Here is a 21,466-nt window from a genome sequence, read left to right as displayed (position 1 = left end):
AAATGTGCTTTACCATGTTAATACTGTACGCCCCAATGCAAAAAATTCCCAATAGTTATAAAACAGACCTTTTTGTCTTATGCAAATGTTTTATTTTGATTTTTGGGTGGAATATGTTATGGATATTTCTTTGTTACCCTCAAATTTTAAGCTCATCCATGTCCATAGCACAAATGGTACAGGACTAGTGATGCACCCAAGTTTCAAACGTAGAGTTATGAAAAACAGAAACTATGAGCAATAGTAACACTGTTGGTTGCCTTTGCAAACACCTAATTATACTGCAAACCGCTGGGCTCAGTAACTATGAAAACAGATTCCACTGAGATGAGTATTTTGTTGTTCTGTGAATGTCAAGTCTGCTGGAGTTTGTTAGAGAAAAATAAAAATAGTCTCTTTTGAATTAACAGAAGTTGTAAAAGAAGAAAAAGGTGAAAGAGCAAGTTGCTCTGTCACACTTCTCCTACAGAGACAATACAAAGACAAATCCACATAACATTAAAAAAAACTTTAATTACAATCCTTAATCTTAAGCCCCACTGAGTTCCACTGGAAGTGCAAAACTTAAAATATTTTCTGCTAAAAACGACACCATGTGCAGTGCAGAGTTTAACCTGGAATATTTTTAGTCACAGTTTAGGTGCATCTTAAAAGACCGGACAACAATGAGAGCATGAAGCAGCTATGATCAAACGAGAGACTCGACTCGCTGCGAGAACGGTGTCCGAACAATCATGGTTAGTCAGGGAAGGCTCTGCTTTGTGCTGGAGAAAACTACCCCTGAAACTGTCACACTAGTCGGTTGTTCTTCTGTAAGGAATGATCACTCAAATAATATTCTTTCATTTAATGTAATTAAATTACTATAAATTTTACAATTCTATAGGTACAGTATATAACAGTCAAAAGTGCACTTGAAGAGGGACAAAAAGAAAAAGCAAAACCACACATCACATAGACGACATTTTAAAACACAGATCGTAACAGATCTGTCTGCGGTGCATAATGATGATATCACTGATTAAAGAGCATAAGGAACATCATGGGAAACAACAAACAACTTACCCTAAAATATAACTGCAATCTGACCCTATTTCAGGACTAAGTTGAACCACATTGCAGTAGTCAAGCAGATCGGGTTGTTGCAAGGAATTGTTTTCAAATGGTTACAAAATACCTTGTGGTAACCACTTTTAAATGACCCTTAATATGTTGTAAAACAGTCAATCTTACTTCGAAATGTCCAGTTCATATTTCACTGCCAATTTTATATATATATATATATATATCCATTCTGTATTGTGACACCTGTTATGACACCAGCTTTCATTTCAATATTATTACGCTAATGTGACATTTCTTTTCACTAAAGTTATAAAGGGGCTTTAAACGAGCTTGATTGTCACAAAACTTTATTTACAAGAAATTCTTAAAGGGATAGTTCACCCAAAAATGAAAATTCTCTCATCATTTACTCACCCTCGTGCCATCCCAGATGTGTATAACTTCCTTTCTTCTGCAGAACACACATGAAGATTTGTAGGAGAATATGTCAGCTCTGTTGGTCCTTACAATGCAAGTGAATGGTGACCAGAGCTCAGAAGGGCCAAAAAGGACGTAAAGTAATCCATACGACTCCAGTGGTTAAATCCATATTTTAGAAGTGATATAATAGGTGAGGGTAATAAAAAGATCAATATTAAAGTACTTTTTACTATCAATCTCATCTTTGACCAGCCCTGACCAGTATGTGGCTGAATAAGAAAGTAAAAGTGTGGAAGTGAAAGTGTAGATTTTCAGTACAAAAGGACCCACAGCCATCATATTGCTTCTGAAGTCATGGATTTAACCACTGGAGTCTTATGGATTACTTTTATGCTGCCCTTATGCCCCTTTTGGAGCTTTAAAGTTCTGGCCACTACTCACTTGCATTGTATGGACCTACAGAGCTGAAATATTCTTCTAAACATATTTGCTTTTGTTCAGCAGAAGAAAATAAGTCATACACAATTGGGATGACATGAGGGTGAGTAAATGAGAGAATTTTCATCTCCCTTTAATGGGGTTTTAAAACAAAAGGCTTCATTCTTTATGCAAAATATGTTCATATTTTTTATTTATTTTTAATTATGGCATGAAAGATGACCTGGGCATTTCTGGACCAGATAATTTCTCTCCCCAAATATGCATGCACGCAATTTTGCTAGAAGAAAATTAAGCCTATTTATTAGACCATTCATATTTTCTGCATTGTGGTATTATTTTCAAGACAATCACACTTTCCACCCAAACTCAAATTACTGTAATGTGAATTATTTTTATTGAAATAAGCATAAATTAAATTCAGCAAAACAAATCTCAGTATGATGTATAATTTTATCATTTAAATAATATTACAAATGATTTTTTTCACATTACAGTAATGAGAATGAGATTTATTTCACACTCCAGTAGGCTACTGAGAACTGAGGAAATGTTACCATTATGAAAGAAAATCCTAATGGTCTTAAAAAAAAAGGCTTAATTTTCTTTATGCAGAATATAATGTTCATATTTTGTCTTTTGAGATGAAATATGACCCGACTATTTTCATGAGATTCACCCAAAAATCTACATTTAAGTTTTAATCAGATAAAATATATAATTTATTTAATTTTTTTAGGGGCATTAAAGACATTTTGAACAAGTAAAATGTTAATCAATATAGGTGAAATGTAAAAAAAAAACCTAAAAATAAAATCACATTTCTTATGAATAGAATTCAGTAGATTTGCTGTTATAAATGTCAATAAATGATTTAGCCAGCAGACATTAAAGCAGGAGGTCCGTGCAGAGGATGGCTGAGGTTTAGTTACATGATAACCTCCAACCCAAGCCAGAGCAAAAGTTAAATCCGATAAGCACCAGATAGTGCCGACCGAATGACAAGATCTGAACAGATGTTTCTCTATTTTCTCCTAACCCAGACCAGATTATAAGTGTACAGCAAAGGGGTTTAAACAGTTTTGCTTTCTCACCAAAAGTCAAGGTTTGGATCTCAACATTTATATAATTTTTTTTTGTTGCCTGTGCTAACAGCCGACCAGCTAACCTGCATGGATGACCAATGACGTGCTCAATTGTTTCATCATTTGTCATTTTACAAAACCATAGAGGGAACATTCAATTTCAAGGGATCGTTCACTGAAAAATGAAAATTGTGTCATTATTTATTGTCACTCTCATGCTGTTCCAAACACAAGACTTTCTCTTCTCTGTGAAACACAAAAGGAGATGTTAAGCAGAATGTTCACCTCAGCCACCATTCACTTTTATTGTATGGTGAAATGATGTAATGACAGTGTGTGGGGACATAGCCTAGCATACTGCCCAACATCTTTTGTGTTCTATGGAATTCAGTCACATGGATCTTGGGTGATTCATGACAGAATTTTTATTTTTGGTTGAACTACCCTTTTAAACACCAGCAAAGGACAGATATGTCACAATGTATGAAATGATTCAACAATATTTCATTTTTTAAACCTATGGAATGTTTCATTCACTGCTTGCGCTGAATGGTTTATCCTAGTCCAGTGAAGTCTAGTTGATGGCTGTTGACTTTACAAAAAGGAACTGCATGTGTGCATGAGAATCACAGGATAAGTTAAAAACACACACAGTCTCTCAGTCAGGTCAGGATTCACCTCTACTGTCCGTGGCCCTCTCTAGACGCCTTCCAGCCCAGTGTAGCGGGGCCCGGAGAAGTGTCCTTGGCGAAAAGTTTTTGTCCGACGTCAGAGGTCAAAAGTTGCAGATAGACTTCTTAGAAAATTATCCAGATGTGTCTGGGTGTGGAGGGGTCACATTTGGGGAATGGGGTTAAGGGGGCGTGCATACCCAGAGACACCCAGAACTGAAAAAGTTAGAAATATTCAAAAATTATTAGTATAGCTGCAGCATAGTGACCATTAAATCTTTCATATAACAAACTTCATTATAAAACAGTCCAGTCATGGGTCTTGATTTGGCAATAGAGCGATCTAGCAGTGTTCATCAAGCTACAATGTATATTACTGCGCAGCATACACTGAAGTCATGTCAGAGACTTTTTCTTTATATGCATAGGAGGGCTGGTGAAAATTTAGATTTATAGTTAAAAAAAAAAATAAAAAAAAAAGGACTTAAATTTTGATCCGTTTCTCACGCACAGCTATCATATCACTTCTGAAGACATGGATTAAACCACTGAAGTTGTATGGATAATTTTTTGCTGCCTTTATATGCTTTTTGGAACTTCAAAGTTCTGGGGACCATTCACTTGCATCAGACCTACAGCGCTGAAATATTCTTCTAAAAATCTTAATTTGTGTTCAGAAGAAGAAAATCATACACATGGGATAGCATAAGGGTGAGTAAATGATGAGAATTTTCATTTTGGGTGAACCGTTCCTTTAAAAGTTGCACACAGTAGTTTTATTTCCTCATTAAAAAAAGTTTAACTCCTGAAGACAGGAATTGTAAAGACTCCAGTCATAACAGTTACCTTATAAAAGCAGTTTTATTCTACATTGAGAGGGTACTCTCAAGGGGGCTACCATGTTAGAATCACATGACCAGCTGTAATCTCAGTAAGTGTCCTGTTATTTGACACTTTCTCTGATTAAAGTAATCCCGGATGACAGAATACTAAATGTCTACAATGGCATCAGAAACAGAAAAAAGTTTATTTTAAAAGATGCTACGGAGATGTCAACATAAGTCGAAGATAACACAAAGACAAATGTTACTGAGTGCACATTTAAATGTTAAATGTTATTTAGTAATCAAGTCACCTGAGGGGGGGCAAGGTTGAGTGTAAAAGGTCTGTTATCAGGTAGCAGTCAGGGCATCCAGGACCCTAGCAGTTACACTGCTGCTTGGTCTGTGCAGCAGAGCCCCTGGGCTGTCTGATGTTCCTAAGGGATGCATCGCCGTACTGGATCCCAGAACCCATCCGCTCAGGGTCCAACTCGCCTATGCATGAACAGGAACAAACACAAAATTACACTTCTCCTTGAACTCTTCAGAAGGCAGAACCTCAGAGATTTTCATGCTTTTTGGTGCTCAGTCAGGGTTGGTAACCTCTTTTGTTGTCTGGAAAAAGAATAGCTTGGACATTCTGCAAAAAACATCTCCATTTGTGTTGCATGACTCAAAAATAAAATAAAAATCATACAGGTTTGAAAAAAAAAAACATTCATCAGATGTGTAAATGATAACAGAATGCTCATTTTGGTGTGGACTATCCCGTAAATACCAGTTGTAGCACATGTGCATAATCTTGTGGCAGTGCTTGATTTCGCTTACCCGATTCAATCTTGTTGAGGATGGTGCGAGCACATTTAAGAAAGGCTTCCTCTACGTTCTCTCCAGTTAAAGCACTCGTCTCCATAAACATCAGCTCTAGGAGATGGACATAGTCTGAGTCAGACCAAAGTCTTTGTTTTTAAATATGTCCAAATCAGACTCATTATCTGTGCTCATTAACAAAAGTAAGCTGTTAGCAAATACACTCACCTAAAGGATTATTAGGAACACCATACTAATACTGTGTTTGACCCCCTTTCAGAACTGCCTTAATTCTACGTGGCATTGATTCAACAAGGTGCTGAAAGCATTCTTTAGAAATGTTGGCCCATATTGATAGGATAGCATCTTGCAGTTGATGGAGATTTGTGGGATGCACATCCAGGGCACGAAGCTCCCGTTCCACCACATCCCAAATATGCTTTATTGGGTTGAGATCTGGTGACTGTGGGGGACATTTTAGTACAGTGAACTCATTGTCATGTTCAAGAAACCAATTTGAAATGATTCGAGCTTTGTGACATGGTGCATTATCCTGCTGGAAGTAGCCATCAGAGGATGGGTACATGGTGGCCATAAAGGGATGGACATGGTCAGAAACATGGACATAGGCTGTGGCATTTAAACGACGCCAAATTGGCACTAAGGGGCCAAAAGTGTGCCAAGAAAACATCCCCCACACCATTACACCACCACCACCACCAGCCTGCACAGTGGTAACAAGGCATGATGGATCCATGTTCTCATTCTGTTTACGCCAAATTCTGACTCTACCATCTGAATGTCTCAACAGAAATCGAGACTCATCAGACCAGGCAACATTTTTCCAGTCTTCAACTGTCCAATTTTGGTGAGCTCTTGCAAATTGTAGCCTCTTTTTCCTATTTGTAGTGGAGATGAGTGGTACCCGGTGGGGTCTTCTGCTGTTGTAGCCCATCCGCCTCAAGGTTGTGCGTGTTGTGGCTTCACAAATGCTTTGCCGCATACCTCGGTTTTAACGAGTGGTTATTTCAGGCAAAGTTGCTCTTCTATCAGCTTGAATCAGTCGGCCCATTCTCCTCTGACCTCTAGCATCAACAAGGCATTTTCAGCCCACAGGACTGCCGCATACTGGATGTTTTTCCTTTTCACACCATTCTTTGTAAACCCTAGAAATGGTTGTGCGTGAAAATCCCAGTAACTGAGCAGATTGTGAAATACTCAGACCGGCCCGTCTGGCACCAACAACCATGTCACGCTCAAAATTGCTTAAATCACCTTTCTTTCCCATTCTGACATTCAGTTTGGAGTTCAGGAGATTGTCTTGACCAGGACCACACCCCTAAATGCATTGAAGCAACTGCCATGTGATTGGTTGATTAGATAATTGCATTAATGAGAAATTGAACAGGTGTTCCTAGTAATCCTTTAGGTGAGTGTATATATTCAAATGTACAGTCCATTTTACAGGATGAGAAAGACCAAACATATTTAAAGCCAATATTATTTCATATTGGCTACTTGGAGTGGTGTATAGAATTTTTTGCCCAATGAAATGTTCTCATTCTAGAGAATGTCCCCTCCATCTAATACTATCTGGCTCTGACTAGCAATAGCAAGGAAGAAATTATGGTTTTGACAGATTTTGATGTAAACAAAGGCAACTGGCTATTTTGTTGTAATGGAACAGCCTTTCATTTTCTACCACCCCACTTCCTGTTTCTTATCACCTTATTTTAATAAAAAACTTGGCAGATCTTTTTTTTCTTCAAATACAAAAACATTTTGTATACCGAAAACATGGTGTCTCAACAAAATGATGACATAGTTATTGCTGTGCTTAATTATTAAAGAACTTAATTATTGATCAGTTTCTCACCCACGCCTATTATATCACTTCTGAAGACATGAATTTAAACACTGGAGTCTTAAGGATTACTTTTATGTTTCCTTTATGTGATTTTTGGAGCTACAAAGTTCTGGCCACCATTCACTTGCATTGAATGGATCTACAGAGCTGAGATATTCTTCTAAAAATCTTAATTTGTGTTCTACTGAATGAAGAAAGTCACACATCTGGGATGGCATGAGGGTTAGAATGCTGAGAGAATTTTCATTTTACTGTGAGCTATCCCTTTAAGTCAATTTATGTGATCCTGGAATGAGTACTCAACACCCAGAAAGTTACTGCTAAGAAAAAGCTCTAACCATTCTCCTGGGCAAAGCGAGAAGCCTCCAGGAAGGTGACCTCACGGTCGGCATCTAGATCCTTCTTATTTCCGCACAGGATGATGACAATGTTGGGGCTGGCCAGTGTCCGTGCGTCTGTTAGCCAGTTAGTCAGAGCATTGTAGGTCTCCCGACTAGAATATAGAGAGGAAGACACAACAACAGTCAAGTTTTTACTCCTACAAAAAAAACTGCCTTTTAAGCAGCAATATGTCCAATTTGAAAAGGAAATATTATTACATTTTGCTGAAGGCTTACTCAAAGATAAACAATTTTTTTTTACTATGGAATAACATGCATCGATGATCTGTTCACACCAAGGACGTAGGGTCAATTTCAACACTCAATTGAACCATTTATAATAGTAGAAACGTCCTAAACAGGGCGAATGTGTAAAAGGGGTTTCAAAGAAAATCAATGTCTGTACCAATCTCTATGACGCAGTGAGACAATACATGACTAATAATGCAGTCCTTGACGACATGCTTTCGGGGAAACTTGTTTTGTTTGAGTCACCAGTCTCCATGGCAACCATTAGCCAGTGGTCACAGCAACGGATGAATGGGTAAATGTGTTTCAGAGTGTAAAGCATTGAATGTGGATCTGTACTGCAGTTGCAATGTCGACGAAGTTCACAGCTAAAGGATGACCCCCATATTCTATCCATCAAAACACAGTCCATCAGTCTGTTTATTTCACTCTAGCAGCATCTGTGCAGAGAATGACCGACACCATGTCTAACGGACTAGATCTCTCAGGGCTGCTGCTTTCCAGATGACATTTTATTACAGTCCTGTCACTCTTTATTATTCCATTCTCTCCATCTCTATTACTACAACAGCGGCACAGAAACCCGGAGCTTATCCAATTGAATGTCAAAGTGATTCTCACTGTGTGTCATACAAAGCAAATATTTGAGTTCATTTGCTACAGCTGAAGAGATTATGTTTAAAAGGATAGTTCATCAAAAAATAAAACATTCTGTCATCATTTACTTTATGACTTAGTATGACATTCTTTGGTGAAAGAAAGGAGAAATTTTGAAGAATGTGCTGGTCACTCTTTTCCATCCAGTTACAATGAATGGGGACTGGAGCTTTCAAACTTCAAAAAGAATACAAAGCACCATTAAAGTTTCAAAAGTGGGCTGTAGTCTTCTGAAGTCATATAACAGTTTTGTGGGAGAAAAACATTGAATTCTAAGTCATTATTCACTGACAATCTAGGCATCCTCCCTAGCTCTTCTTGGTGTGTTCATGAGAGAAGCAGCGATGTCTGATTCTTGAAAAAAACTGAGTGAGAATTTGTCAATAAATTGGTTGATCTGGCAAAAAAAAAGTAAAAATAATTTGTTCTGAATTTATCAGACTAATCTGGTTCTTGTGTTCAACTCAATGATGCAGTTAAAGGGAGTATTCTCTCATCATTTACTCGCCCTGGTGCTATCCCAGATGCGTTTAACATTCTGTCTTCTGCAGAACACAAATACAAATTTTTTTGAAGAATATCTCAGCACTGAAGGTCCAAATAATGCAAGTGAATGATGACCAAAACTTTGAAGGTCCAAAAAGCATATAAAGGCAGCATAAAATTAATCCATACGACTCCAGTTGTTTAATCCATGTCTTCTGAGGAAATATGATAAGTGTGGGTGAGAAACAGTTTTTACCAAAAATTCTCCTCCCTGACTATTTGGTGGCGATAAGCACATTGTATGCGAATCGCCAAAAACAGATGAGGAAGAATGTAAAAATTTATAGTAAAAAATAAAAAACAAGGATTAAATATTAATCTGTTTCTCACCCACACCTTTCATATCACTTCTGAAGATATGGATTTAACCACTGGATTCATATGGATTACTTTTATGCTGCATGAATGTGCTTTTTAGACCTTCAAAGTTCAGGCACACCATTGCATTGCACATGCATTGTGAGGACCTACAGAGCTGAAATATTCTTCTAAAAATCTTTGCGTTCAGCAGATGAAAGATAGTTATACACATCTGGAATGGCCTGAGGGTGAGTAAATGCTGAGAATATTCACCTTTGGGTGAATTATTCCTATAACACCTTACTGGAGGGGAAGAAAATAGAGAGAATCAGTGTATTATTGTATTAATTCTAAAGACTTGAAATATAATGCAAGAGGTGTATTGACCATTTTGATGGTACTTTAATTGCATCCTTTTTGAAGCTTGAAAGCTCCAGTCACCATTCATTGTGACTTGCATAGGTTTGGAATGGCATGAAGGTGAGTAAATAAACAATGAAAACCACATTTTTTGGGTGAACTTTTCCTTGCAGTTGGGTGACCCCCATCGCAACAGCTTTACCTTGTGATGTCATAAGCTAGAAGAGCCCCCGCTGCTCCACGGTAATAACTGCGGGTCACTGACCTATGAGACACAAGTAATAAATGAGCTCAGCCAATCAGAGTCAGCATACATCCTTGAGCATATTCTAATGGACAAATCACAGGCATGTACCTAAAACGTTCCTGTCCAGCCGTGTCCCAGATCTGCAGTTTGACTGTTTTGCCACCAACGTTGACCACCCTGGAGCCAAACTCAACACCAATGGTGTGGTTGGAGTCCTGTTTGACTGTGACAGAGGACAAAATCAATTAAATGTCAACGATCTCATTCCAGCAATATATTTTCACAACAAATCCTTTTTGGCATTGGATTTTAAGCTTAAGCTAAGCTTACTTAAAGCATGGTTTTCATTCAATACTTTACCTTATCTACCTTAACAGTCTTATTCACACTTCAAATGCATGTAAAGATACTTGCGTTTTGCCAGAAAACTTAACATTCAATGGCCTTCTCTTTTTCTCTGCTCAATGCTGTGAGAATTAAAAGGTCATTTTGTTAATTGAAGTCTTTGTGTGGGTGAGACATTAATAAGGGCTTACACTTGTTTTCTATGAACTGGTGGAGGAGGCATGATTTCCCAGTCCCAGCGCTGCCAATCACCAGGAACTTAAACAGGAAATCTGAAACCGAGAGAGAGAGAGAGAGAAAGAGGAAGAGAATCAATATCACAGTTGTGCTACATGAAGAACATGTTTAAAAGCCTTTCGAATCTCCTTCTGAACACTGTACAATCCTGATACGCATCATTCCATGTGAACTAAACCTTTTCTTCATTCTTTTGTCAGTGAGAGCATTTGATTGAGGTGTGTACTCTTTGAACAATCAAATCCATCTTGAAAATCAATGTTTTTCCAGCAACTGTTGCTAAGCAACTGACTAAACATGCACTAAACTGATGATGGCTTGTAAGGATGCCATTAGCAGAAAGAACCCATACTAACTCTAAACAGGTGTTCATTAAAGATTAATAGGAAAAGACTGACTACACACACAGGCACACACCCAAGACTTAAATGGCATGCTGTATTTAACATGGAACATGAAACACTCATAATAGAAATAGTAATAGACCAATATGTCAGATGGGCTGATTAAATTGCAAATATTTTGCCATTTTGAGATAATCGGCATTGGCAGACAACATGCCTTTTTGATCATAAAAAGTTGTCTTCAGACACCAAGCTTTCAATTTAGAAATAATTTTGAAAGAATCTTAAATTATTCTGTAAAATAAGGGTGCATTATTTTATTGTTTTATATATTATTTATGATATATGAGATCAGGGTAAAAAATAAACCAGAATAAATGAATGAATATGTTTTGCGCTGTAGTTTCAAAAGAACCAGCTCATAAGAGTCATTCATTCGGGAATCAGACTTGACTGGTCACCTGTATTTTTTTACAGTAGATTAAAAATAACAAGCTCATAAGAGTCATTCATTCGGGAATCGCGCTACACTGGTCGCGCAGTATGTTTTGTACTGTAGACTCAAAAGAACAGGCTCAAGGGTAATTTGTCTGGAAATCAGACTACACTGGTCATGCTGTATGTGTCACACTGCTGATTAAAAAAAATCAGCTAAAAATGCAATTCATTTTATATGGTTGCAAGACAATAAATAAAAAAAAAACCTTAAAATGAATTCAAGGTATACAAGCATTATATCAGCCATGCTGCTCTCTAGATATTGGTATCAGCCATTGAAAAACCCATACTGGTATATGTGGACAAAACACTAAATCAAATGCCATTATCTCAAACAATAACTAATAGTAATCAATACAGCTAATCAAGGATCAGTTTGTGGCTTTCATATCCATAAAACAATAAACCCAATGTCAGCTAAAACCAAAAAATGGCAAAGAATGCATTTATGTATATAAGCCCTTTCTCAAGATACAATATCATCATAGCAGGATGTCTCTTTGAGCGTATGTGCTGTGCAGATGTTCGGACTGGAGCGGGTCCTGACCCAGCCCACGCAGCTGGCCGCAGGGTTCAGCTGCTGACCTGTGTGAGGGATCATGTCCCAAATGCTCTGTGTTGAAAGAGGACACAGAGAAAGAATTATACGCATGTGTGGGCATGAGATGCACTCAGCTTTAACAGCTGTAACAGAGAAACAATTCAGCATCACAGGAGGATCTATGGAGATGATGGGTCCATGACTGTCAGCATGGAGCATTTGAGGAACATGTATACAAGTACACATATGGAGCATAGCAGAAGAGCATAATCTCTAAAACTGTGCCAGAGCAATTTGGACAAAAAAAAAAAAAAACATCAGCTCTGTTCCAAACCCTAGTCAGCTGCCTTGCTGTCAACGGACTACATAAGCAGCTGCCTTCTAAAGCAGCATCTTAACGGTCAAGGAACCTCATAAGTGACTGATTTTGAACGCTCTACATACACAGTAACCCTGCATGCCACACAAATAGCGCAAAGGGGACTCGACTCGTAATTAATTCCAAGAAAGTCTTACAATAGCATGCTGCTAAGCTATAAAAGTAATCCTCCAAGTTGTTTAAAATACAAAGCATGGATAATTTGTAATTAGATAAAGCTATCAATAATTTTTAGTGTTGACAATCATATTTCTAATAAAGTTCTCTCTCGACTCATTCGCAATCTTGGAATAAGATACGTTTATTCAATGAGTTTATCATAAAGTTTGCAATGTCAGAAGCATGCTTATGGTGCCTTAAAATGCTGTCTAGACAGGCAGCCCACTAGGTTTTGGAAAGAGCCATCATGAATAAACTGCCATAAACTGCTAGGACTTTCTATGACTTTCCAATTAATAAATGACGAGCACAAACACTCTAAAAAGTAATTTTAGCATATCAAGTTAAATTAAATAACGTGGTCCAAGTTCAGACAGTCAGCTAATGGGTGCTATTTCTGGAGACAGTGTGTGTACTCAGACAACATGACCTTGAGCTTCTCTTCATGGAAAAGCATTTAGTAGCTGTATGTGTACAGTCAATCTGTACATATACCAACAACTTCAATAAATATGGGCAAGCTTGATTTGAAAGTTTAAGGGCAAAATGTATCATTTCTGTTTTCTGAACTTAATAAGGGAAGTGAGAGAGTCTTGAAAGCGGGCAGATCAAATGTCATGATTTAGTCCTTAATTGATTTTGTCCTCTGTTACAGTCAAACATGACTCCATTTACCAAGGTAAATAATTAATTGTACATTTAAATATAAAGAACAGCACTAGTTAACCATAAGACAGCCAGACAAAGGTCAAACTTAGCTGCAAGGCAAACTAACGGTGTGATTAAACATCCATTCCATACTTCACTCTCTGTTAAAGAGCCACAAACACATCGCATGTGTGTGTGGATAATCGACTTCCACTGGGAATTGAAGAGTGGCGTAACCGTGCCCGGCCACATTTTTACGCTTTCGGAAGCATTTCTCCCATTCATTTCCACGAGTTCTAAGTAATTGACTAAACCAACCAGCTCCGAAGTGTTTGCAAATTTACAAACTTTGATTTGAAGCAAAAGTCATTTTTAAAATCGCACAAAAAGAGAAGGGTACAATACTTACCGGTACTGTCTTAAATGAGGGAATGAACTACAATCCCATAAATCATTGTGAATGACGTATTCAAATCAAAAAGGATGGAAAATAAAATTATCAATTTAAAGTTGTATAATTTGATAGAAACAAAATAATGTAATTTTATTGCAAAATATTTTGATATACAAGTAGTCTGAGAGCGTACGGAGCATATGGAGACTGACTCAATTGCTTCATTCATATGGGAGTGTGTGAATGTAAATGGTCGCTCCAGAACACTTTTGCCATGATTGGTTTAACACTATTCTCCAAATCGTGGATATTTCTCTTCAGGATTATGGGTTGAGTAGGTCTGAAGAGGGCTGGTTGATTTTTCAATTAATTCCAGTTTACGTTATGGCAAGATACATTTTTTTTTTTTTTTTTATATAGCTCTTGGTTTGATGCAGCCCCTAGTCTGATCAGCTGCACTTACATGCATGCTCCAAATGAACGTAACAGGTTAACAACTGATATAAAAGACACGGTAATATTTCCAGTGCAATTGTACAAGTGATCTTTGCTCAACTTCGACCATCATGCATGCATGTATACACTGGCTTAATCAGACCATAACTGGCCTAGTTGATGAACTTTCTTTAAAACCCAAAATAAAGCATTAATTAAGTGACAGTTAAGTGCTTCATATCAAATCATATGAATAGGCCAATATATATATATATATATATATATATATATATATATATATATATATATATATATATATATATATATATATATATATATATTATATTATATTATATTATATATATATATATATATAGGAGAGTCAAACATCCACCGCTGCTGCATTTACAATGATGATTCAGATAGATTGCTAATTATTGGTTTGCTCTATGACATGTTTCAAGTTTACAGCATCTATAGCCAACACTTGGGAAGTGATCACTTTGACAAACTTTTGAGTTCAATTGTAATGATAAATCACCTCATACTGCTGCACTGCTCAGCATGTCCTCAAGACTGGACACTATCTGCAGGGGTTTTATGATTTTACATTCAAATTGTTTGATGTACAATGAGTACTTTCTAGATAAACTTGATCATCTCTAGATATTGATTTCTAGATAACTTATTAGACTTGGTTTAGATAAAATTAATCCCTACATTGCAGTTTTCCTATTTTGTTTTATTATTTGTGAACATCTGGGTTTATTAGATTTTAATTAATTTTATATTTACACTATGTTAACAACTTGTTGTGTAGTGCAGCTTTTTGGTGCATTATTCATGCACCCCTATGCTTCCTATCATGAAAGAACTTTGATTACTCCAACCAGGCTGCCTTGCAACCTAATAAAAAACATAATTTGAATCATGTTGGAGTTACTTTTCAGTGGAGTACATTTAAAAGTCGAGAAATCTAATTGTGACTCATCCTTGAATGTAACATTTTTATTTATTTATTTATTTTGCCATATCATCCAGCCCCAGTTCTAAACCAGGAATTCCACTATTAAACGATTGTTTTTTTAAATGTAGTTGAAATAATGCAGACTGATGGTTTCAAAGGAACCATATACCATCGATTAACACCTTGAAGATCTGTCTTTAAAGGTTTATAAATTATCTTCAAAAAACAACTAGTCAATGGAGAAACTTAAAAGGCTTTTTACCCCCAGAACCCAACTGTTGTGCTCTATTGTAATAGCACACAGTGCTATATATATAGTAGGTCTGTGTATAGTACATATATAGAATATTATTTAAAAAAAATAATAGTATACAGTACATGCATAGTATGTGAACTCAATGCATGCATGGAATACAAAGATGCTCTTAATTTACCAAAATGTGCATATAAAACCAGAGGACACTATACGAGATATTACAACATCTGACAATAGAATGCGCTTGACTTGACCTTCCATTTCTAGTGTGATGAATAAATCAGAAGTCATATCAGCTACAAATATCTTTTTCTTGACTCATTGGAGTCGACTGCCAAAAGTTACGACATTTTTACAAAAACATGGTTCAAAACGCAAGACAACTGTAATCAATCATAACTGGACACCAAGTAATGAGGTCATGCGAGACAGTGTAGCTGTCGACAAGTAAAAACTGTACTATTTTCCTTTGTGCCTTCGAGGGAAACAATAAAACTACTTCTCATCTAAATCTTGCTGATACAACTTATGCATTGGGTGGTACTGTATGTACATGATGGGTTAGTTCACCCAAAAGTGAAAATTCTTATTTAAGTAATCGTACCTCTTCAAAAGACTTGGAATCTGTACTGTATGTTTCTATGCGTATGCAAATGTTTTTTTTGTTTTTGTCATTTTTAAATCTAGATGTTGTTGTTCAGGCATATTGCTCATTTTTTTCATAAGAAAAACAAAACCCTTTAAGGTTTGCATTTGTGAAAATCCCTAATTTGTAGACAAAGTACAATGAAACAGACTCTGATTCACAGCAGATAGATGGAGGGTTGGAGGAGAGTAAGGGCCCAAACATACTTCAGGCAAGTACGCAAACGCAGATGCGAGCACTTCACCAATGCATGGTCAACACGTGGTCCCGTTGTACATACATTACATGCGCTTGTGAGTTGCTCTGGCGGTTACAAACCTTGGACCACAAGGGGGCGAAAGAGTTTAAAGGCCAAAACTTACTTTACGCAAGTACGTGAATGATCTTGCTACGCAAGCTCGATTTCATGCATTGTTGCGTTGTGAAATGTGTCAAGAGCGCAATTCATAACCCAACACAAGTACGCCCTGTATTCTCAGCATTGCCACAAGGGGCGCTACAATGGATTTTATTTTTTCAATCAACAACTGTCATGGCGGAGCAGCAATTTGAGAGGAGTCTTGCCGAACAAGTTAGATTATACAAACATATTTTTCTGTCATTTTTTCAGCAAATACAAAAGCACACACTCAACAACTGTCGACATGTTGACTCCACCACATCCGGTGTTGAAGAGTGACTTTATATCAGTATGTGAAAGTGAAATGGGTAGAAACAGCTTGGGGTAATGATGCATGATGTCAGTGGAGGTTTTACGTCACGGAAGACAGAACCGTGACATTTAACTTACATGTAAAGTTACACAGAGGTCCTTTGAGGACAAAAATATCCATGTCAAAAACACTGCCATAATTGTATTCATATTATTTTCCACTTTCAATGAGTACATTTTTCAATTTTACACCGTCCTGATCATAACTACCAAATATTCATTCATTTTCAGGATTCTAACCCTTTAAATGCTAGTTTGTTTATATAATGGCACTGTTGATTTATAAAAAATAAAAAAATAAAAAATCCATATACTACATAAGAAGTGGAAATGTTTTTATGGGATTAGCTCAGTCTGGGATTTGTCATTGATCAGTAACAACACTGATTTTGATTAATTATATTTTGTTGTGCAGTGTTAAACTTGTGTTAATGGTCATTGTTATTATTATTATTATTATTAGTTGTTTGTTATTTTCTAAAATTCTTCAATACAAAAAAAATAAAATAATAATAAAAAAAAAAAAGATGGGTGAATCTCATGAAATTTGTCAAGAACATGTTTAGGTCATGTTTCATCCCAAAACCAGAAGGAATTATATTTTCAGAACCATTAAGATGACTAATATAATATAATGAGATAAATATATATATATATACACACACACACACATACACACACACACACACAGTATTGTGCAAAAGTCTTAGCTATCATAAGATGTTTCACAAAAGGATTTGTCTTAAGATGGTTATATATATATATATATATATATATATATATATATATATATTCAGCTTGTGTGTAAATAGGAATTATACATTTAAAACGCCCAAACATTCCCTTTGCAAATAGAATCGAATAGAATAGAAGAACAGGGAGCTCTGCAACAGGCAGCATGGCCCCGACAGAGCCACAACACTGATTTTGATTAATTATTTTTTTTGTGCAGTATCAGGTTTAAAAACAAACTCACACTCAGGACCTTTGAGTACAAAAATGTCCATGTCAAAAAAACTGCCATAATAATATGATATATTAATATTATTGTCCACTTCCAATGAGTTAATTCTTTTAACCAACATCAGTCCTGATCATAACTACCAAATATTCATTCATTTTCAGCATTTTAACTCTTTAAATGCCACTGTTATTTTTTTTTTTACACACACAAACAAATTTCTCAATACACACATACAAAACACACTCTGACATTCATACCAACACACACACAATTTTAGCTGCATCATTTATTCAATTGGCCTGCAGTGCTCCATAAAACACCAAACAGAAAATAGAGGAAAAGCATGTATTTGCTCCATAGGCTAAACATGAGGAAATGGCGCCATCTGGTGGAAAACAAAGATATATATATATATAATTTTATTTATTTTCTTATTTTTTTTAAGCCAGACCTCTGGAATGAAAGCATAATATAATAGAATACATGATTGTATGCTTAAATGGCACTGGGATCAAATATTGCCGTTTAATAGGTTTCAATTGGGCCATTTTTGTCCTGAAGGTCCTGAGTATTACTATTTTGTGTACACAGTTTATTATAGATTTATTATAGGAACTGAGGTTGAAATGTCAAAATTCCCCCCAAAATACACACCTTTTGCAAAATATATGCAATTGGCATTAACACAAATGAAAAAGAAAAAATGTTCCGACGGTCGCACAAGAGTTAAGAATCCGCAATAGGGTAATCTATCATCAAACCACAGACGCAAAGCAGATAGAAACGTTTCACTTCACATTGGTAAAATGTTTGTGACGTTGTTCAGAGAAATGACAGCAGTTACATAATATCAGTTAACAGCTGTTAATTATCCTAATAACTTACCTGGCACACATATATACTGATCTTATTCTTATACGAGAATAACATAACATAAAAAACATTTTACATCTGACAGACCCATTTCAGTGAGTAGAAACCCCAATAAACATATATTTACCAACAGCCTGACAAGAATACAGTGTCAGGACATGTTTATGGGTACATGATAATATTACTTTGTACGGGTTATACTGCCCTGGCATCTGTTTAAAAAAATAAAATAATGTTTCTTAATAACGTTTGGTCAGAAAAATCATCTTCCTGGTGATGATGTTGATACAGCACGCGCACTCACTCGTACGCACGCGCCAGTGCTCGATAGCTTTAACGCTAACACAGTTAAACTGTCATTACCGTATGTCTCTGACATGTCGCTCCCACCGATGAAACCACTCAACCGGCTAATGGATACTCGTTCTTCTCCCTCAGATAAGGGCTTTGCTGTGGTTTTGTTTCTCTGTGTATTGATGGTTGGAATCCACAGGCTAACTGCAGCTGCTGCTTCCGCCTAAGTTTCCTGTTTTACAACACCTAGACCTGCGCGAGCACAGCGTGCGCGCGACACCAAGCTGATGTCATGACGCTATAATTGACAGTACCTCAGTTTGGCATAATTTCTTTATTTTTATAATTACAATAATTTTAATACAAAACATCTCAAGCTCATAACTGTAATGCAAAAAAAATAAAAAAAATAATAAATAAATAAAATGATATTGCCCTATTGATTAAATGTCTTTATAAATAATTTATATTCAAGCCTGCCTATAATTTATGAAGATTTAATTCATTAAAAAAAAAAAAATAATCACTGTGTACAGTGGTCTGTTTTTTTACTGTAATAAACTGTATAATTTGAATGATAAAATATGATTAATTTTCTTTATGCAATATATCATTTTCTTTAGATTTTTAAGGGGATATGTGTAATGTTTTCGAGAGAATCATCCACATATTGCTGACCAATTAATTCAACGAATATAATAGAATAAATTACGCATTTAAAATACATCCCAATGCAGGGGTTTTCAAACTTTTTAATGCCAATTATAAATATGTATTTTTATGTCTAACTGTTTAATTCTTATTATTTCTGTCTACAGAAGAAATTGATCATGATTAATCTCATGATTTCAGAATAAAACGGTATTAATGTCAAAAGTTTTCCATTTTTATTTCTCTTAAATTTTTAAATTTAGCACCTCCTTGCGTCCCCCAGGGGGATCCCGGACACCAGTTTGAAAACCCCTGCATAGAGTCCGCATCTGTACATCATATTATGTCCACACGGTGGGAGTCAAACTCCAGTCAATATGATGTCGTTTCAGAGAGCAGTTCTGTCTGGAGGTGTGTTCCACTGCATTTGAGAAGTTGACGTTTAAGCAATGACAGAAGTGAGATTTTGGGACATTCTTTACTTCATCTACAATTTCACAACTTTTTACACTATTTACACTTTTTACACTATTTGATCATTGGCTGTGTCTCGTTTGGAAGGCTGCGTGCTAGGTAGGACGAGTCCTTTGAAGGCTGCAGTATACCGAGTGTCCTCCTTTAAACGAGCCTCGTTAAACGAGACGGCCTTCGTAGGACAAACGGAACCGGAACGTAACATGGTTGCTATGACAGCACGCCACTTTTTAACAAGCGTGAGCGCTTTGAGTGAGAAGGGAAATTAGTTACTTTAGAAGGGAATGTATGAGGTACATTTTAAGGAGAGATAACAAGAGAAAAGAAAATGTATTTTACAGTTGTACTTTTAGTCTAATACTTTATTTTAATGATATATTAATTTCCATTGAAGCAAAGAACTGTGGGTTGTGAGTGCCCACGAAGGATACACCTCATGCATCCTCAGATTTCCCTTTAAAGAAGGTCGCATTAGAAGTGTCACAATGGCTTTTCTGAAACGAGACAGCCTCGATGACAATGTAGCCTTCCAAACTAGACACAGCCATAGTTTTGAATTGTAACATTTTAAAATTATTTTTCAGTTCTTAAAGCAAGCCCTTCTCTTATTTGTTTCTTTGTACATAGTAATTCAACTTTCTCTTCTTCAGTCTATAAATATTTTCTTTACTATACAATACATTTCAATGCATTTGCACTGCATGTGTACCACTGAGTCCAGTATGTAGCGAATAAAACTGTGAAACCAATGTGCAATGATATACCTGCATTCTTTTGGGAAACGTATTAAAGAAGTGTTTGCGTTTAACTGGAATGGCTATATTCTTTTTGAAACTTAAGGTACTGTCATCTTCACTTCTCTTCTGTCCACACACTCCTTATTCAGGCAAACTCTGAGGGGCCCCGTGCACACATCTTCAAAGCCCTTGTCTTGCCGGACCGCACAGGGCCAATGGATGATAAATCACCAGCCCCTCTGCCACTATCTCCACGATTTCCTCCCTTCCTTTGTTTTCCAGTGACAGATTCTCCGCCACATTTTTAAAAAGTTCTTTCTCTCTCCGAGATTAAAGGGAGGAGGGAGTGTGTGCCGTACGGAGCATGGATGTTTTCTTAAGGTTGGCTGAACTTTAAATAAAATAGGCAGAAAAAGAGGGTGCTCTGTCAGGCTAGGCTGTGACACCTTAAGGCTTTCATTGTTTAGATTGTGAGGGCGCCATGCTTGTGACCTCGGACAAACCCATTAGTAGTACACAGATTAGGACCAGGTCAAGGCAACCTTGTCTGTTGGGTATTTGTGGGTGTGTGTATGTGCCAGTTAATAAAGGAACATGTCAGGACATGCACAGGAGGGGGAAAGGTAGGTGAAAACTGCAGAAACAAGCAGCTAAATAAACTGCATATGTTGTGACACTTTTCACTCCAGTGAATTATTCTCAGAGTAGATTTATTTTACATTTACGTTTATTCATTTGGCAGACGCTTTTATCCAAAGAGACTTACAAAAGAGGAAAACGTAAGTGAATCATCTTAAAAGTTTCACTATCATCAGAATAGTATACAAAACAGATTTAAGTGCAACAAGAAATGTAAATATTTTTTTTTTTAAACCATTATTTTCTATAGAAATTGTACAAATCTTGACTCCAATGTCTTTTGTAATTTCATTCATTTAGCCAAACATATTTATTTACTTATTTAAAAAAATGTTCCTCCCATTTTCTCCCCAATTT

At 36.4% G+C, this 21,466-nt stretch overlaps 1 protein-coding gene across 1 annotated transcript; it reads right to left on the bottom strand.

The window, feature by feature from the left end:
- Window positions 1-68: 68 nt before the first annotated feature.
- Window positions 69-18,841, bottom strand: LOC127632018 (ras-related protein Rab-4B-like). Its single transcript, XM_052110473.1, has 8 exons — window positions 18,678-18,841; window positions 10,453-10,533; window positions 10,025-10,139; window positions 9,872-9,934; window positions 7,516-7,670; window positions 5,329-5,424; window positions 4,815-4,995; window positions 69-3,895 (listed from the first exon to the last, which is right to left on the bottom strand). Exons 1-7 carry the CDS (start codon window positions 18,691-18,693, stop codon window positions 4,880-4,882), a joined length of 642 nt encoding a protein of 213 aa, XP_051966433.1. The 5' UTR covers window positions 18,694-18,841; the 3' UTR covers window positions 69-3,895; window positions 4,815-4,879.
- Window positions 18,842-21,466: the final 2,625 nt, after the last annotated feature.

This window comes from Xyrauchen texanus, chromosome 38 (genome assembly GCF_025860055.1).
Source record: "Xyrauchen texanus isolate HMW12.3.18 chromosome 38, RBS_HiC_50CHRs, whole genome shotgun sequence".
NCBI classification, from domain to species: Eukaryota; Metazoa; Chordata; class Actinopteri; order Cypriniformes; family Catostomidae; genus Xyrauchen; species Xyrauchen texanus.
Note: the sequence above shows the minus strand (reverse complement) of the source record. Positions and strands in the feature narration are given on the sequence as shown.

Bases quoted from the DNA above. Each gene is read 5' to 3' on its own strand.
- LOC127632018 (XM_052110473.1), bottom strand. The intron at 10,140-10,452 runs GTAAGCCCTTAT...CCTCTGTCACAG, and splicing joins CCAGTTCATAGAAAACAAGT to TCAAACAGGACTCCAACCAC. The intron at 5,425-7,515 runs GTTAGAGCTTTT...TCCATCTCCTAG, and splicing joins TCGCTTTGCCCAGGAGAATG to AGCTGATGTTTATGGAGACG.